Consider the following 16,755-nt stretch of genomic DNA (forward strand, 5'->3'; position numbering starts at 1 on the left):
TTTGTGTGTGGAGTTTCTCTGGATAGTTACGTGAATGTTAACAGCAGTGTAACTTTATGCTTCGACATTTTAGGAAGTAGTTAGTGGTGCTGTTTTAAGTTTAGCGCCATAAATTAATGCTAAGTCATCATTATATTAAACAATGTTCATGATATCATAAGCTGGAAGAAATTCTTTCCTCAGACTTAGGTTTGTTGTGTGGAGAAATGTTGCGTTTGTGTCACACATTCGTGGAATTATACTGGAATAAAATGATCACAGTCATCTGGATATTTATTACACAAAGTGGAACCATAAGGATCTAATCAGGATTTATAAACGTCACTGACTTCATGTGACCTTTGTTGGCTCCAATGTTGATTTTTTTTTAATAAGACATCAGTGTGCAGTGCAGGAGCAGCTAATGCACACACACTCTCAAAAGATGCTTGTGAAAGGAGTTTACTTTACTGGTAAATCTATTTAAAGGAGATGATCCGTTTAAAATTTGTTTACAAAACATAATCAGACTATACCCATAGTAATCTGCAGGGAACAGTGTAGTAAAGGAAGACGGATCAAAACTAAAGGCTCTTTTAGGGAACTGCGGGATATAGAAACCCTAACCTACCACATTGTAGTGTAGTAATATATGAAAAGCCATGAAAGTGGTTTTAATAATGCAAGAAAAACAAACTTGCTGTTAAATATGCAAAGTGTTTTGAATTACATGCTCCATAACACACAGGAGGTAAATTTGTATATATAAAAAACATGAAAATAAAAAATAAAATTAAACCAGATATTTGTATGAAAGCAACATATAAAGCATGCAAATATCTGTAAGTGTTATTTGAATTTTTACACAATTTAAATAAATATTTAGCGGAAATCTCAAAGCGGAACCTTTGTTTCCTGACTCGACTTTGAGGTCGGATTCATTTTTACCTGGCCTCACGCTAGCTTAGTAGTTGGTCTTTTTGTAGTTTCTCCACCAAAGAACAGGTTCAAATTCCAACGAAAAGAGGTTTGTTCATGTATGGACCTAACATTTTGTGAAATAAAAACTGTGTAGAGCTCGTATATGCTAGTTTTATACCACAATGATCGTAGCAGCTTATGGCTTCGACTAGCAACGGTCCTAGCAACAGGCTGAATGACGCGTTCGCTTACTGCAGTACATAGTGAAATCCACTTTAAAAATGATGATTCATACACATTAGTTCTCTTCGATTAGGGTAAAATGTCAAATAGGAACGGGACCAAATGCTTTTTTATCGGTACAATGGGTAAAAGGTGTCCTGAGATCGTCCGTTGAGAGGCGGCTTAGACGGCGACTTCCACGTCCTTGCAATAAAATAAAAACATAGCACAACACAAACGTCCCATGGGGTGTAAATCAGAAAAACACAGAACAGAAGACAAACATTAAGTTAAAACATTAAGAAACAAAAACAGAGGATACACGTCTAAAAGTAGTCTACTACCGACCTACCTTGTAAATAGTTTGAAACACTAATTGAACATCATTCATACTGTTATATGATAAAATAAACGTGTTGGATAATTGGACTTAAGTGGGAAGGACAGGGTTTAAGTTGTTATTGGCCTTCTCTTACGTCTATCAGCCTTTTCGATGTATAAGATATATCTCTAATTGTTTTTCACATGTATCCATACTAATATGTACCACGTTGTTGTGGCAGTTCTCATTGTTCAGTGTGAGAACAAGCGAAAAAACTGAAAGCAAAGACAGTTGTTAGCATAAATCAGCACCGTGGAGAAGGTATTCACAGGTCAGCATGTACGTGACTGTTTCCCTTCTGGGCTTACTTTCATTAAAGTTTCACAGTTTTTGACATCATATAACTGATTTGGATAAAAACTCGCAAATGCATCAACTAAATTAAAGCATGATAAATAAAAGTGAGGCCCAGTTTTTCCACAGGAGTTTACAGTCCATTAAATATAAGCGCCAAGCATATTTTATTTGCAGATTTGCGTTTAACTACAGTGAAATTACAATAAAAAAAGAAATCACTGATTAATAATTGAATGTGTTTTCTGATTGCCCAGTCAGTAACTTGCTGACTGGTTTTCTTGGGTAAAGTTTGTGCCTCCCAGCTGCATGTTTGCGGTCTGGCAGGCTGGGGGAAGCACAGGACTGCTGTTGGAGCAGACAGCCAGTAAAATGCACACAACTCAGCACGCCTTGTCTTTGGAAAAAAACTCAACACAAACCATATTTTTGTTTTGACAGAATTGGGTCTGCGTGAAGTTTGAAATATCTTTTTATGCATGTAATGCCATACAAAGTATGCTTGTGTATGTGTGCATCAAATAGTTGTACATATACAAAACTAACAACGTTAAACGTCCTTTTATAATCTTTTAAATGACATAATTACGTGTAGAATAGTCTGTACACCGACAAGAACTGCTACAAACCCCACAGTTTAATCAGATGGACCGTACGGCTTCTTCCATCTGACTGATTGATTGAAATGTTTTATGCTGGATGTCAACAGGCGGCTCCGGCTTTGTGCAGCATGCATATTTAGAAAATCAATACCTGGTTTTGTCTTGCTAAACAAAAAACTGTGCAGTTCCCAGAGGAGCACAGGAAGGACAATAGAAAGTTAGGCACAGCAGTAAACAAAACTCCAGTTTGCAGCAGTTGGCAAAAACTCAAATAAATTGGCAAATAAATGATATTCAGCATTGTTTTCACAACCATACTGTGTGTACTGTATACTGAAGTGTGTCATTATCTGACAGCGGAGTGCACATTTATGATCTAGGTTGATTTAGAAACAAATAAACCGACAATCTGATAAACATCATCCGATTCATACAGGCACAAACTGATCAGGCATAACATCATGACCACCTGACTAATACTGTGTTGCCCTGTGTTGTCTGGTAACAGGATGTTGTTAATAGGGGGCCTATGGGTCCTGTGGGTGGAGGGGAGGGGCCTCCGTGGATCATCCTACTGATGATGGATCAGTTTAGGATCTAGTGAATTTAATGGTGATTTGATTGAATATATTCTGGATATTGAGTTTATTTTAAGTTGCATCCAAATTTTAAAGTTGAGTCCGACCAAGTGAAGTCTGACATTTTTGTTTGGGTGTTGCTGTTTTTTTTTTTGTTTCTTTTTCAGGAAGTAGATGTCTTGAAGAAAATATTTGATTGGGGAAAGAAGGTGACACAAATGCAGAAACCCCCCCAGCATATAACCAGACCAGACTTAACTTTTCCCAGATTTGGATTGGAGCTCAAATCCACAAGCAGACCACTGTATCTCTGGATAGATTTTTCTGAAATGGTTGAGTTTGTGTGCGCACCTCTTTAACTGAACCTTGCAGCACTTCCAGCTTTAATGATCCTCTTAATCCCCCCCATCAAATGCAAGACATCTTTACCAGTCAGGTAATTTGAAGTGAACTGAGGAGGAGTCTGTCATCTACAAATGGGAAACTGTCAGTCGGGGCAGATTGAATCTATTAGCGCGTGTTGCTATTCCACCCCTGGGCGTCAGAGCGCTGCTGGTTCCGCAGCAGGAAATCCCTTTACTGGTCTCAAAGCATTCCTCGTGGCCCCGCCCCCGTTTACAAACTGTGTTTTATAATGTAGTGTGATCTCTGTCCCGAGGCGCTGCTACATCAAACAGCCTGCGACTTCGTGCCATATGCGACACAGATTCCACGCAGCCTTCCCAGCAGGAGCCCTGTGGATGTGCTTTACACGAGGCTCATTTAGGGTGGCAGGTTTTTATTCCCCTCTGATAGAGACGTGCACCACTTAACCGTCTCCAGGCCCCGTTGAACCGGCTCCCAGTCCGCTGGCCTACATTTATAAAGGGATTTTAGATGTTCATTTATTTAAACAATCAGTGTCATACTGGCTCAGTGCTTTCACGGTGACAAGAGGAAAAACTGATTTGACAGTTTGTGCTAATTTGTGTAAATCCACTGCAGAGACATATCCAGGCTACAAGATGGAAAAATAACTTTATTGTGCCGTAATTGTTAAGAGTCCAGCTCTGAAGCTTTGGAGGGCTTTGGTGGGGGTAAAAAAAAAATAGTTTTTACTTATTAGTCTAATTTTGAAACAGCAGAATCGGGGAGATTTCACTGTGAGTGAAACAATAATTAATCCCTTTGGAAATCGTTTTGTAGTCTCATGCATTTCTAAATCCAGTATGTTCTCACGTTCTTTTTTTAATGCATCGTTACCGCTTATGTAAGACACTCGAGTTAATTCATGTTCACAGAAGATTTACCTTTACGTGCAAACATGTTTTTCCAACTTCTAACCTAAATATTTTCTGTGACTTTTTGTCTTTTCAATATATTGATTTACTTAGTATTCTACTTTTAATGTATGTAGCTGACAGTGTAAACTGAAATAACTGAATGTGATTCATATTTAATATATTCATAAGCTTTCTATTTTAGAAAAGTAAACTGATGAAATTGTATGTTTTGACATGCAATGGGGTGTAATGTACTGTATGTAAGTCATGGACCCCAGGAAGACCAGCTGATTGCCAAAGCATTCAGTTAATGGGGGATCCTTTGTATGTGCAGCGTCCACATACTTTTGGCCACGTGATGTCAACGGCTATTGTCCCACCAGAGACAACAGGAACGTAGTCGCCTGCCTCATCGTTGCAGATGATGTGTTTAGTCTCGTTTGCGAAGGCTTTAATTAGGCTCAAAAATATTGTTTTCTTCCATGTGCCGTCCGAGATTTCTATGTGCTGTGCGTTTGATGACATGTTTGAAGACAGCACTTTGTGTACAAATAGGAGCGTGCAGTCTACACAGACTATAAATGTGCGAATGCAGGTAAGTAAACAAACTTTGTGCATGCGGCTCAAAGTTTAGTCTAGTTCCTGGGCTCTGTCATCGTGGAGTTTGGAAATCTGTGATGATTTATTTCTAGCTTTTATTTTGCCAGGAAATCACTGGCCCTGCAAGGTATTAGTTTGTTGGGTTTTTTTTTGTTTTTTTTTATCAGCTACACCCACCGGACACTCTATTAGGAACACCTGTGCAACTGGATGCAATCGAATTCAACAACTCTACTTTTACGACACAGCATTTTTATTTTTTTTTAACACAATGACAGCAAGGTGTTAATTTGACATTGTATTTGAGGGGTGCTCACAATATCAGGAATACTTCCGTACACCTGTGGATAAGGTCACTCGAGTCCGCTGACCATTTGCTCCTGGTTTGTCTCAACAACAACTTTCAAACGATGTGTAGATTGTGCTCCGCTAGTTTCCCATGACGTGTTCGACTTCACACGAGAAGGGCTAACATCAAACATGCAGCGCATTTCATTTATTTGCGCATGACAGGAAATGGCTATTCCTAAATGGAATAGCATCCACAAAAATAAATCTTTGTTTCCTTGGTGGTGGATTTTTAGAGAGTGTTAAATGCAGGCTGCCTGCAGAAACAGAGGATGTGGCACATATTCCCATGCATGTTCATGCAGATCTCCTGCCTGACCTCTGCCCTCACAAACCGTCAGAGCCACGGGAAGGCCCCTCTGCAGACTCCTCAGCAAGTGCATTCCCAGATCCTTTTACTTTTATCGCCCCGAACCCCTTCCACCCTCCAACCTCTGAGATTTATTAGAAAATTCCTGGTTTTCAGGAACAGCTGAGATACAGCCATCATTGTGTTCTGTTATGTAACTTAATTGTGTCGTTGCTTCCACGGATTTTGAGGATCTGTGTCACGGCGTTCTCATCCAGTCACTAACTCGTCTCCAGAGGTATGGTGGACGATATTTTTTTCCCCTACATTTTTTGTTTTTTGGGGGGTAGGGGGACAAACCAACCATTTACTGTCTAATAACATATCATTTCCTTTCATAGTTGCCCTACTTTCTGGTTTTTTAAAACATCTTTAAAAAAGTTATCAGCCCCCTTCCAGATGTTGTGAAATTCTTCAGATCCCAGGGATATGGTACGTTAAAATTATGAGCTTGTATCGCACTCATGTCTCCGACAGCTTCTGAGCTGGATTGCAGGTTTGAGTGCACTGGAGAACACCTGTTAGGAGTGTAATTATACATATACTGGGCAGGGGCTCCATGTGCTGTCGCCCTGAAACATTCTGCAGATGGCATGTGATAAATGATGGTCTGCTGAAATAGTTTAAAATATTTGTATGACAGCGTGTGATAGTCACATACAGCTTGTGTGCTTAGGCTTTCTCTCTTATTGCACCTTATATTTGTACATGCAGCGTGTGTGAAGTAGAGGCAGAAATCTGTATTAGTCATGCACAACAATACACCAGTAGTAGTCTGAGTGGATTTTCTTGATTAACGTTTTAGGAAGAACGGCAGATTTCCTAGAAGACGCAAGAATGAAAATATGTTTTCAAATGTTCATATATTATTATATTATATTCAATATTGTTTGATGTCTCTCAGTAATGTCGTGATTAGCGCCTTCAAACCACGGCTCCCATCTTTAAAACTTATGATCCTGACATGGAGCTCACGCGTTTTATTTTTATGCCACAAATGAAGGAAAACCCACGAAAACCTGCATTGTTTGGCTAAAGTTTAAGAATGAGATACGTGCATCGTATCATCAGACGAGATTATTTGCTAAATCAGTTTATGAGTTGATAATTAAAAGGGTTACATTTTTGTTCTTGTCCTAAATACATCCAAATCCTAGACCTGCAGGATGCACACACTACCTTGAGTGGAGGGGAGCTGGAGGTTGTACTGAGGGTGAATGTGATAAACTCCAGTACTGCATCCAATAAACACAATGAAATATGGGATCTTCAGGAGACGAGCTGTAAAATAGAAACCAGCACATGAGAGTCAGGACAGTTTTGGGGATATAATGTGAATACTGTGGGCATCCGGCCATCAGCCTGCAGGTAACCAGCCCACATACTGCAGTGTGTCCGTGGATTACATCACAGCGGTCCAAAAAAACCTAAAACATTGGAAATGTATTTTCTACAGAACATGTGAGAGACCAGAATATATTAAGCATTTGAGCAAGGATGTATTTTCTGTCCTGAGCCTTGACTGTCGGTGAAGCTGCCACACGGATTTGATCATTTCCAAATTTTAGAGACCTCTTCGGTATCAGCACCAATAAAACTGCTGATCTAAGGTATACTTTCAGTTAGGGGCAAGAGCATGTTAGAGGCTTTATTAAGATTCAGCACAAGTTGGAGACTGATAAGAAGCTTCTGAAGAACACAAAATGCAAACTGCAGGTTTTCAAAAGCTGGATCTACAGATTCAGCAAAACAGGGAAGTGTGCAGTCAGCAGAGAAATGTCCAACAGTTATAAAAGACAATAATATTAATTACGCTCTTCTGTGCATTAACCAGCTGTATATGGCAAATGGGAATGGGGTATTTAAAATGAAACATGGGCTCAACTATCTGGGACACTAGCACAAATCTCACTTCTCTAAAGGAAGCTGTAGTTGTCCTTCCCAAAAAAAAGTTTAAATTATACTGAAGCTTAAAGTTAAATATAACGACTGCCCCGAGGGATAGATCTCAGGTTGCTAGTGATCTGCTGAGGCATCACCCTCCTTCCTCAGTTCTGTTCACACTCGATCCGTTTTTGAGTTGGGTGGAATCCCTGCCTCGACCAAGATGTAGTGACGTTCGACACCACCGATTTCCTTTCCGACCTGATCTAAAATTGAGGCTGGTATTGGTGATACCGATCCGATACCGATATGATACCGATACTTGGTGTAAATACACCCTAATGTGTCTGGTAGACCTAAAATAACAAACAGTGTATTTAAAATCATAGCGTCATAAGGAATTCAAGACAAAAGATTCATTTATTTATTTAAACTTGGAAGTATATTGAGGTAGTGGCCTCATTTATTATACATCAGGGCTAATACAACAACAGAAAAACCACAGAGAGGACACAATCATATAGAATATGTGAAAATGGCGTTTCAAACACTAGGAATAAAGGAATAAGTAAAATAATAAGACCATTAAAATAAATTATTCTTTAATTATTAACTATTAAATGAACACTTTCATCTTATTTGTGACCTTGTTCTCTCCTAATCATCTTAAAGGCCTCATATTCTGTGTTGTGGTTTCACAAAATTTGTTGTCTTGCTACAACTCAATAGTATAGTTACTTTCCACTGTGTCACTACATTACCTCAGATGACTGAAGTATTGGAAGTATCGATATTTTGATTTGAGAATAGGTTTTCGATCGTAAAGATCGGAAGTATCGATATTTCAGTATCGATCTGCATGTCATTACCAAGATGGCGACGGGTAGAGACGTCTACGGTGAGCTTCAAAACTGCTCTTCACATGACCAATTAGTGACGTTCCTGAGGGACTGTCTATCCTTAGATACAGACTGACTTTGGTCCAGCAGTGCTTTAAGCTGACGACTAAAGGTGTTTTCAGAGCTGTAACTTAGACATGCAGCCTGCGCCGGTGCCAACCATTTACACTTGCACTATACTGCACTCGTCAGTCTGACTCGCTCTGTAACGACTCCACCCAAACACTAGACGGCGCTGTGTCTTTTTCGCCAGACGGGTAAATTTTTGTTTCTACTTCCGGCTTCACTGTGACTTCTTGCTTCACTTTCAACTATGGCGACTGAAACTTTCCCCTCAAATTTCCCCAACGACGAGTCATACAAATGTTTGTATCTCCGAACCTCCTCAGTTAATCTTTCCTCAACGTGTTCCTTCTGTATTGATCCAAAACAATCAGTTTGATAATGACATTATATGCAACTAATATGCTCACAATGATAAATAATTGTGATGTTTGGCACGTGGGAGGGAGGACATGCAAACACACAGAAATGGCCCAAGATTTGTTAATTAACACAAAATCAAGTGGAACTGTTGTGAATGTCCTTGTTTTTGCAAGTATTTGGGTATAAATCATGTTTGTGAGTGTAGCTAAAAACGCCCCAACGTGAATGCATCTGTTTTAAACCACAACTGAAGAGCTTATGTTAAAGTATTTGCCAGGTGGCATCATTTTGCAGCATTTAACATTACCGATGAACTTTTCTTTCAAGCAGAACGAGATACTTCACGGCTTTTCTCATCCCAAATATCTCAATTTGCAGTGTTTCCATGCACAAGGAGTGTCAGACATCTGCTCACGGCAGTTACATTTTAAATTGAAAAAGACAACAATCTGTCGGCTGTGACAGCCTCAGTAATTCAAAAAATGTGTAAAATGCAGGGATCCTGGCAACATCAGTCCTGAAAGAGGGTCACACGTCTCTGGGGACAAAGTACACGTCACTGCAGAAAAAGAAGCGTTTAGTAACCGAGTGGCAGACGACGGCTGAGGAAAATATTAGATTTTGTTTGGGTTTGATTTTCATAGAAATCCACAGGGATTAAAATAATGTGAATCGCAAAACCGTGATACTTATACACCAGAGAGCACATCAACAGCAAGCAGGAGAGATTGTTGAAAGGTCACAACTTTGTAACAAAAAAAAAAGAAATTTAACGGAGAAAATAGAACGACACGCTTTTTGAGTGAACTCAGAAATCAATGAAACTTCAGTGAAGGTAAATGTTCAAGACGGATGGTTGGAATAGTGCAGTAATAGTGTAGATGATTAAAATGCATTCAAAAGTGGTCGGACAAGGGCTAAAATAAACATACAATCTGTCAAACTATTGGCCTGGATGAATAGTTGAATGAAAACAGTAATAGATCATATTTGAAATAGTTTGCAAACAATAAAGAGGGGAAACCTTAAAATGAACTTCATAACGATGCTACTGTGCTGCACTATACTCTATATTTTATGTATACAGTGTGTTTGTGTGTTTTTTTTTTAATGGCAGGCGTATCCACGAAGGCTGACTGCGCTGTCTGGCTTGTTGCGGCTCACGTTTCCACATGTGCTGTTCCACTGACGCAGGCTTCAGGCTGCGCAGGCTACGTGGCACAATCCAAGCATCAGGATCATGTACCAGACAAACACTGCTGCTTCTGATGGCGGCTACAGCTGCAGCAGTTTGCTTCATTAGCTGCTCTCTGTGTGAGACCTGTTTCTCCTAATGATTCGAGCTCCCTCCTTTGCAAAAAAACAAAAAAAAAAAAAAAAAAACATGCGGCGAGAAAGTGAGACTCTTCACAGCCCGGTAAACGATGAGCAGTTTTTCAAAAGTGTTTAAAGTGAATAATCCTTATTCTCAGTCGACTAAATGCATTTCAGCTCCCGTAAAAAACAGCTACTGGCAGCAGACCTTTTTTTTTTTTAGAAAACATTATCAAATGAGCTTGTGCATTTGCAGCTTGGATGTAGCGTTGCATCACTGAAGTGAAATGAAGTCATGCTCCTGTCATCCTGGACAACAATGCTCACACATTTGTCAATACACTGACGCAACACCGTACTTATTTCAGAAATAGTTTTTTATCCTCCGCAGTCAATGTCTGCAGAGAAGCTGTTCTTTATTCCTTAAGTTCTGCTTTGCAGCAGTTAAAGGAAGTTATTGCTGTTTACTGATTCTTGGTTATTGTTGAGGAAAGAATCATGCAGACCAGGACTAACTCTGAAGTTATATAAGTGACACTCGAACCGTTTAATTGCTGCACCCAGCTGTGACGTGTTTATCTCAAATGGCAAAATCAACCATGTCACCTCACATGATGACCCTGGATTCCAAAAAAACCTGTGAGAAAAGAAACGTGGCGCTAAATGGCACCTTGTTAAATGGTCTTCCACTCAGAGCAGTCGTGCTGCTCACCTTTCCTAATTACAGGACCGCCATTGGTCGGACGGATGGCAGCGCAGGAGCCAATCCTGGAGCGACTAACAGCACGCCGGAGCTGTACGACATGCCTTTTTTTGTTTTTAATGATCAAGAGGACTCCTTAAAAATGTTTCCCGTCGTGTCCGTCCCATACACGGGAGCAGAGAGGTGCAGGGTTTAGACAGCTCCAGGCAACCGCAGTGCAGCAAGTCCTCCCACCAGCCCCAAGAGAGCCGCCGGATCCGGAGGTGATCACAGGAGGCCACAGCTTCTGCACCTTTTTAGGTAAGGACGACGATGATGATGTTACCCGGAGTTTATATACTTTCAGGGTGACTTTCTGCAGCTTCTACTAACTTGTATTGGTTTGAAATGTGCTCACATTCAGGAGGCAGAGGGAAACTTCAAGGAGACAATTTGTCGTTTTGAACCTAGCAGCTGTAATTCAACATCCATTTGTGTAGCCATAGAAAAGGAACATCTCTTTTTTTTTGGTTTTGTTTGATTGTTGAGTTCAGTCTCTTTATTTGGTATTCTGATATTCAGGACTGAATCCTTATTTTTCTCAGTAATCCCTGAAAGGCTCTATTACAGCATGTCCTCAATCCTCTCCATTGTCTTGGCAACAGCCACTTCAATAAAAGCGCTTGCTCTCTTTGTTTCAAGTGCATTGTCTTCTCAAGGATTTCCATATCTAACTCACCACAATAGACACGAGACACGGGGATCCACGGAAGTCTAGTTGCACTGTAATGTTACAGCGTACTGCTCAAAAACAAATCCTGCAAATATACTGAGTTATGTCTTATGTCTGTTCCCTCAGGAAGGACGAAAAAACGAAAATGACACGTACTGGACGACCGTCACTGTTCCTGATCCACTCAGGAGTCGTGATAGCGATCGTTTTGTTATCAGGTGGGAGTTGAGTCACAGCCACACTGTTGTGTTAATGTACTCCAATGTCATAGTAGTTCATACCGAAGTTGTTAACTTTTAAAGAACTTACAGCACCATACGATTACAAATGACATACATTTCAATTTTGTTATTTCGCTACAAAATCTTCTTTTTTTTAAAATGAGCCTGAATTTTGTGGGGATTAAAACAGGATTGTACTTTTCTTACATGGTTTCAGTCAGTGTAAAGATGGTTTTAAAACATCATTCAGACTTAGATCATTCAGTATTAACCAAAATACTTGATTCACGGACCCCTTTGAAAACAACTTGTATAAACCATTGCCAGGTCATTCCTTCTCTTTTTTAATAATAATGATTTTTACTGATTGTTGATGAATATGTTTACTATACTCTAAGAATTGTGCATAAATGAAGTTTAAAAAAATCCACCTATATGAACTGTAAATTGTTATTTTCATAGTATTCATCAATATAAGAATCCAATGCTCCATTCGTCTGGGTAATAAATGTATTTGCTTGTTCTGTTGCATGAACATTTTTCATTGTTGTATTTGCTATGTTGTTGCTTTCTTTAATGCTTTTTTATTGGAAGAGTACTAGAGGACACTGGTGCTTTAATGTGTGCCACAGCGTTATAAAGACACAGTTACCCTCATCTCTTTAACAGTGAAAATGACCCGTAGTAGCACGGAACCTTTCTGGACTCGTAAAAGCTCTTCTATCCCTGCTCCTCTGGGACATTTTCCACATTAATAAATTAGAGGGACCGGATTTCTCTACGATAATCAGCTGACTTGACTGTTTTCTCATAATCATAAACCTCTGCAGGAAGCCCCTGCTGGAGCAGAAGACACCCAGACACGTCCTCTCCCTCCCTCCCCCCAGCCTCTTTTTACAGTGTATCTGTAATTGGTTTGTGTGAGGGCCCGCTCTTTGTAGTTTTACAGGTTTTGCTTTAAGGAGGCCCCCAGTAGTTGCATAAAGCCTTGGCTCGGGGTCTGGTTCAAAGCTGAACGTTGCATGCGTGGGGCTGGATGGGAGGTGGCGGAGGGGGTGCGGGGTGTTTAATCTGTGGGATGCTGCCTGCGCCGGGGCGCCAGGGCCCCAGCACCTGCCGCGCTCCACCGAAGGGGCTTATTAGTGTGGGTCAGCGTTTTCCCCCCGCTAATGTCGGGGGAAAGCTCAACATCTGGTCCTAGTCAGTGAACGTCCCTGCTGCTGCTAATGTGGCTGCTGCTTGTGTTTTTACAGACTTTCTGGGGGCCGTTCCTGTGGAGCAGCACAAACAGGAGGAAGGTGAGGAGGTGGGACGTGGCGTGTGGGTCTCAGTGGCTTCAACAACAACAACATCATCAACACGTTTATTTTTGAAGACTAGAAGCTACAGCCAGCACATGCTTAACATAATAAAGCATTAAACACTGGAAAGAAGACTCTAGATGTCTTAGAGTTATAGTACTGGAGAGAAATTTCCTTTTATCTAGTCCTAGGATACAAGGCAGCTTTCATCTTAGAACGGTAATATTTTAAATGAATGCCACAATACTAATATATAGAAAACAATACTCAAGTCTTCTTTTTCTGAGCAGCACAGTGACCTTAGTTTCATTTCTCTCCCTCTCTCTCCCACCCCGCAGTGACTGCGGTGTCTGACGATGTGAAAACCGAGGCCATGGCCAACCTGAAAAATCTGGTTCGCAACAAAAGGAACGCTGCCGTCTTAGCTGTGCCCCAGTTCAAACGTTTGCCTGACTTCTGGGGATGGTACAAGTACTTCATGGACAGCCACAACCAGGAGGGAGTGAGTGGAGCTCGTCCCGCATTAATTATTCAGTCTCTCCCAGTCATGATTACGAAACAGTGCCTGTTTTTTTTTTCTTTTTTTTTAAAAAAAGGCAACAGTTTGCATCACTTGCATTAAAAGGCAAGTTTTAAAGACAGATTCGATTTTTTAGTTTTTAAGTCTGCAGTCCTCGAGACAACAATAAAAGATTTCTTGCTCAGATCATGCTATATAAATGCATTAATATGCATTTTACCATCTCATTATGCACAGATACGCTCTAGTACTCTGTACCCAGGAGAGCTTCTGAATCACACTTCAAATTTCAAGAAACAGAAAAAGCGGAAAAAAAATACATGTTTTCCTCCACAGGGGATTTGTGTTCAAGAGCTTCATTTGAATTCTTTGAGTTCAGCTTTTGAAGGCACGGAGAGGATTTTGAATGAGAACATGGTCATTAATTTTGTTTCCTTTTCATCAGGTCGAGGACCTGGACCGTCTGTACATGGCCTACCTGCAGAACAAGCACAGGTCAGAGGAGGGACCCACCTTCAACCACTACCTCAAGCACCTGAGCGAAATCTACAAGACCTGCGCCGACTCTGACGACCCAGAGTGCATCGCCGAGTTCACTAGCAAGCCGAAGGCGGCCGTGGTGATGCCTGCCCCCATCAAGTCTGCTGCCGTCAGGCTGTGCAACCCCTACCTCGACCCCTACTGCCTCTTCCCCCTGGTCCCCAAGGCTGCCATTCCAGAGCCTGCGCCAGCTCCCGTCAAGGTGCCAGCTCCTATCCTCACCCCGATGCTGCCCATGCCAATGAAGAGCCACGCGGGTTTCTACTACTACGCCCCCGTCCTGGAGCCCTTCCTGAGCGCCGAGCAGAAGACCGAGCTGCTGAGAATCTGCAACCCCGAAGACGTGGAGTGCCTGCAGTACCACCTGAGAGCAGCGTACGGCTACCGCCCGGCTCCCGGTCCGGCTCCGTCCTATGCTGCCCTCAAATGCGACCCTAGGGACCCCTACTGCAAGCCCCTCCTGGTCCAGAAGGCTCCCACCGGCTTCTACCACCTGATGTATCCCGGCTGTGACCCAGCGATGGATCCTCTGTGTGTGAGCAACGTCGCGGCTCCCCTGGCCGCTGAGGAGGCCCCGAAAGAGCAGCAGTGCAACCCTCTCTTCGACGCAGGCTGCAACCCCCTGACTGCCACCAAGCTGTCCGGTCTCACCAAGCCCGTCCTGGAGTACGCCCCCAACGACGAGCCTGCGCCTCCCGCTGCTCCTCTGTCCTGCGACCCTCAGAATGACCCGTTCTGCATATTGGCAGCCGCCGCTGCCCTGCGCAAGCCCGCTCCACAGATCCCCGAGCACCAGGTCTGAGTTTGAAGTCATGTTATTAGATTTAAGTAGTTCAGTGTTTTTTAACTACCGTAATGTAATCCTTCACATTGAATCATTCTCTTTAATTTTCTATCCTTTAAAACTGGGTTTATCAAATAATGTAGTAAAATGAAACAGGTCTTGAATAATGCTTTTGCTTGCTATCTTTGATCTGCTCTGCGTCTGTTTTCAACCAAAATCAAACAAAAAAAATCAATCAATCAATCAATCAATCAACCAGGTTCGCTACAACCTCGGCGTCCGTGGCAAGACCAAGGAGGGCCACGACTGCTATGTGCACTATGACAAAGACTGCACCCCGGTCAAGTCCGGCCCCAAGGCCAAAGCCGACATCAGGGCTCCAGCCAAGCCCTTCTGCCATCCGTACGATCCCAACTGTGGCAAGTTTGCTTCACCCTCCGGTGCTGAACCCCCTAAGGATGGCGTAATCCTGCCCGATCCTGACTGCGACCCCGAGTACGACTTCAACTGCCGCCTGCGACGCGCTGAGCCTGCCGCCGCTGCCGCTGATGAGCCTGCTGCAGATGAACCAGCCAAGGAGGCGCCTGCTGCTGCTGCTGTCCCTAACTTTGAAGATTTCCTCAGGGGCGTCATGAGGCAGCACAAATAGATTTTAGAAAAACCAACGGCTGCCTGCTAATCTAACCGGTGAAAACTGAGCTTACTCCACAAGTCTCTGATCTTTATGGACCATCATGGACCTATGTGTGGGCGATGAACATCATCACCGCCCGTACAAACCTGTCAAAACGAATTCAGCTTCCTAAACAATAAATTCGATTTTTCCCAGAGAATCTGAAGGTTTCCTAGTCTGTTTGGTCTGTTTTCATCAAGCAGGTCAAACGAGCAACAGAAAACATTACGTGAAACTTGTTCATCATTTACTCCATGTGTGTACGTTTGTAGAAAAATAAAGTCGTATGTATAGATGTGTGATAGCGTTAGTCTGAATTTGCAGTAGCTGGCGAGATTTTCCCTCTGTTGTACATTCTTTTTACCCGGGCGTGTATTTAACGTTGTTTTACACAGCTTCCTGTAGCTCTACGCCTTGTAATGCCTCATCTGTTTAGAAGTTTTTTGAAGTTCTAAATAAAATTAAAAAAATAGATCTATTGAACTCCATTTCTAAACAATTTTCAGACTGAGGCCACTGACACATTTCCTTGGCAGCCAAAGGTAGAAAATGACAGCAGCTAAAGCGGAATCTCACAGTGTATATCGTTTTAAACCCTGCTGTAAAGAGCCTACTCTGTGAATGTACACATAATTATAGTCCTCAGCTGTTGCATCTAACATGGAGCATGTATTTGTGCCAGCTGGCGTGTCGTGTTGAGCTTTCACCACTTTGTGTTCCGCCATTATCAAAACAGCGCATTGTTGCTACATCTGCACAGTTTATTTCCATACATAATCACCTTAGATATATATGTTTTTCATGACAGCACATTACATCGCGGGATCCCAGATGAATTAGAGAAGCAGCCACAGCACAGGTTCACATAAAAACAATATTTTTTCACAGAAAATCCAGGAGAAGCTGGTGATGACATACAGCGGCTACTCGCCTGTTGTCTCCAGTATTTTCGTATGTATTTGGATTTTTAACCACACATAAAAGAAAAAAAAAAAGCTTGTTTAATTTTCATCAAAACTCCTCCACATGGAAGAGGACAGATCATTATGGTACTCCTAATTTGGACTGATTAAAAAAACAATGTTGTAAACTGTATTCACATAATTAGTTTGTCAATAATTATGTCACAAATTGGGTAACGAAAGAACAAGCGCGATCAAGGAAGCATCCTCTCCACTATCGGCTGTACAGTATCTTTTAGACAAATCTATCATAATTACATACTTCTCTAATCTTGACAC

General features: G+C 41.7%; 1 protein-coding gene across 1 annotated transcript; it reads left to right on the plus strand.

The window, feature by feature from the left end:
* Nucleotides 1–10,904: 10,904 nt before the first annotated feature.
* Nucleotides 10,905–15,988, plus strand: and2 (actinodin2). Its single transcript, XM_047590437.1, has 6 exons — nt 10,905–11,063; nt 11,602–11,693; nt 12,950–12,994; nt 13,336–13,499; nt 13,963–14,853; nt 15,101–15,988. Exons 2-6 carry the CDS (start codon nt 11,621–11,623, stop codon nt 15,488–15,490), a joined length of 1,563 nt encoding a protein of 520 aa, XP_047446393.1. The 5' UTR covers nt 10,905–11,063; nt 11,602–11,620; the 3' UTR covers nt 15,491–15,988.
* The last annotated feature ends 767 nt before the right edge of the window (nt 15,989–16,755 follow it).

The sequence above is a fragment of the Mugil cephalus genome, chromosome 7, assembly GCF_022458985.1.
Source record: "Mugil cephalus isolate CIBA_MC_2020 chromosome 7, CIBA_Mcephalus_1.1, whole genome shotgun sequence".
NCBI classification, from domain to species: domain Eukaryota; kingdom Metazoa; phylum Chordata; class Actinopteri; order Mugiliformes; family Mugilidae; genus Mugil; species Mugil cephalus.

What these genes read in the sequence shown, in the direction of transcription:
- and2 (XM_047590437.1), top strand. Translation starts at nt 11,621, where the DNA reads ATGACACGTACTGGACGACCGTCACTGTTCCTGATCCACTCAGGAGTC. An exon ending in AGCGATCGTTTTGTTATCAG is followed by an intron (nt 11,694 to 12,949) that starts GTGGGAGTTGAG and finishes GTGTTTTTACAG; the next exon opens with ACTTTCTGGGGGCCGTTCCT. An exon ending in CACAGATCCCCGAGCACCAG is followed by an intron (nt 14,854 to 15,100) that starts GTCTGAGTTTGA and finishes TCAATCAACCAG; the next exon opens with GTTCGCTACAACCTCGGCGT.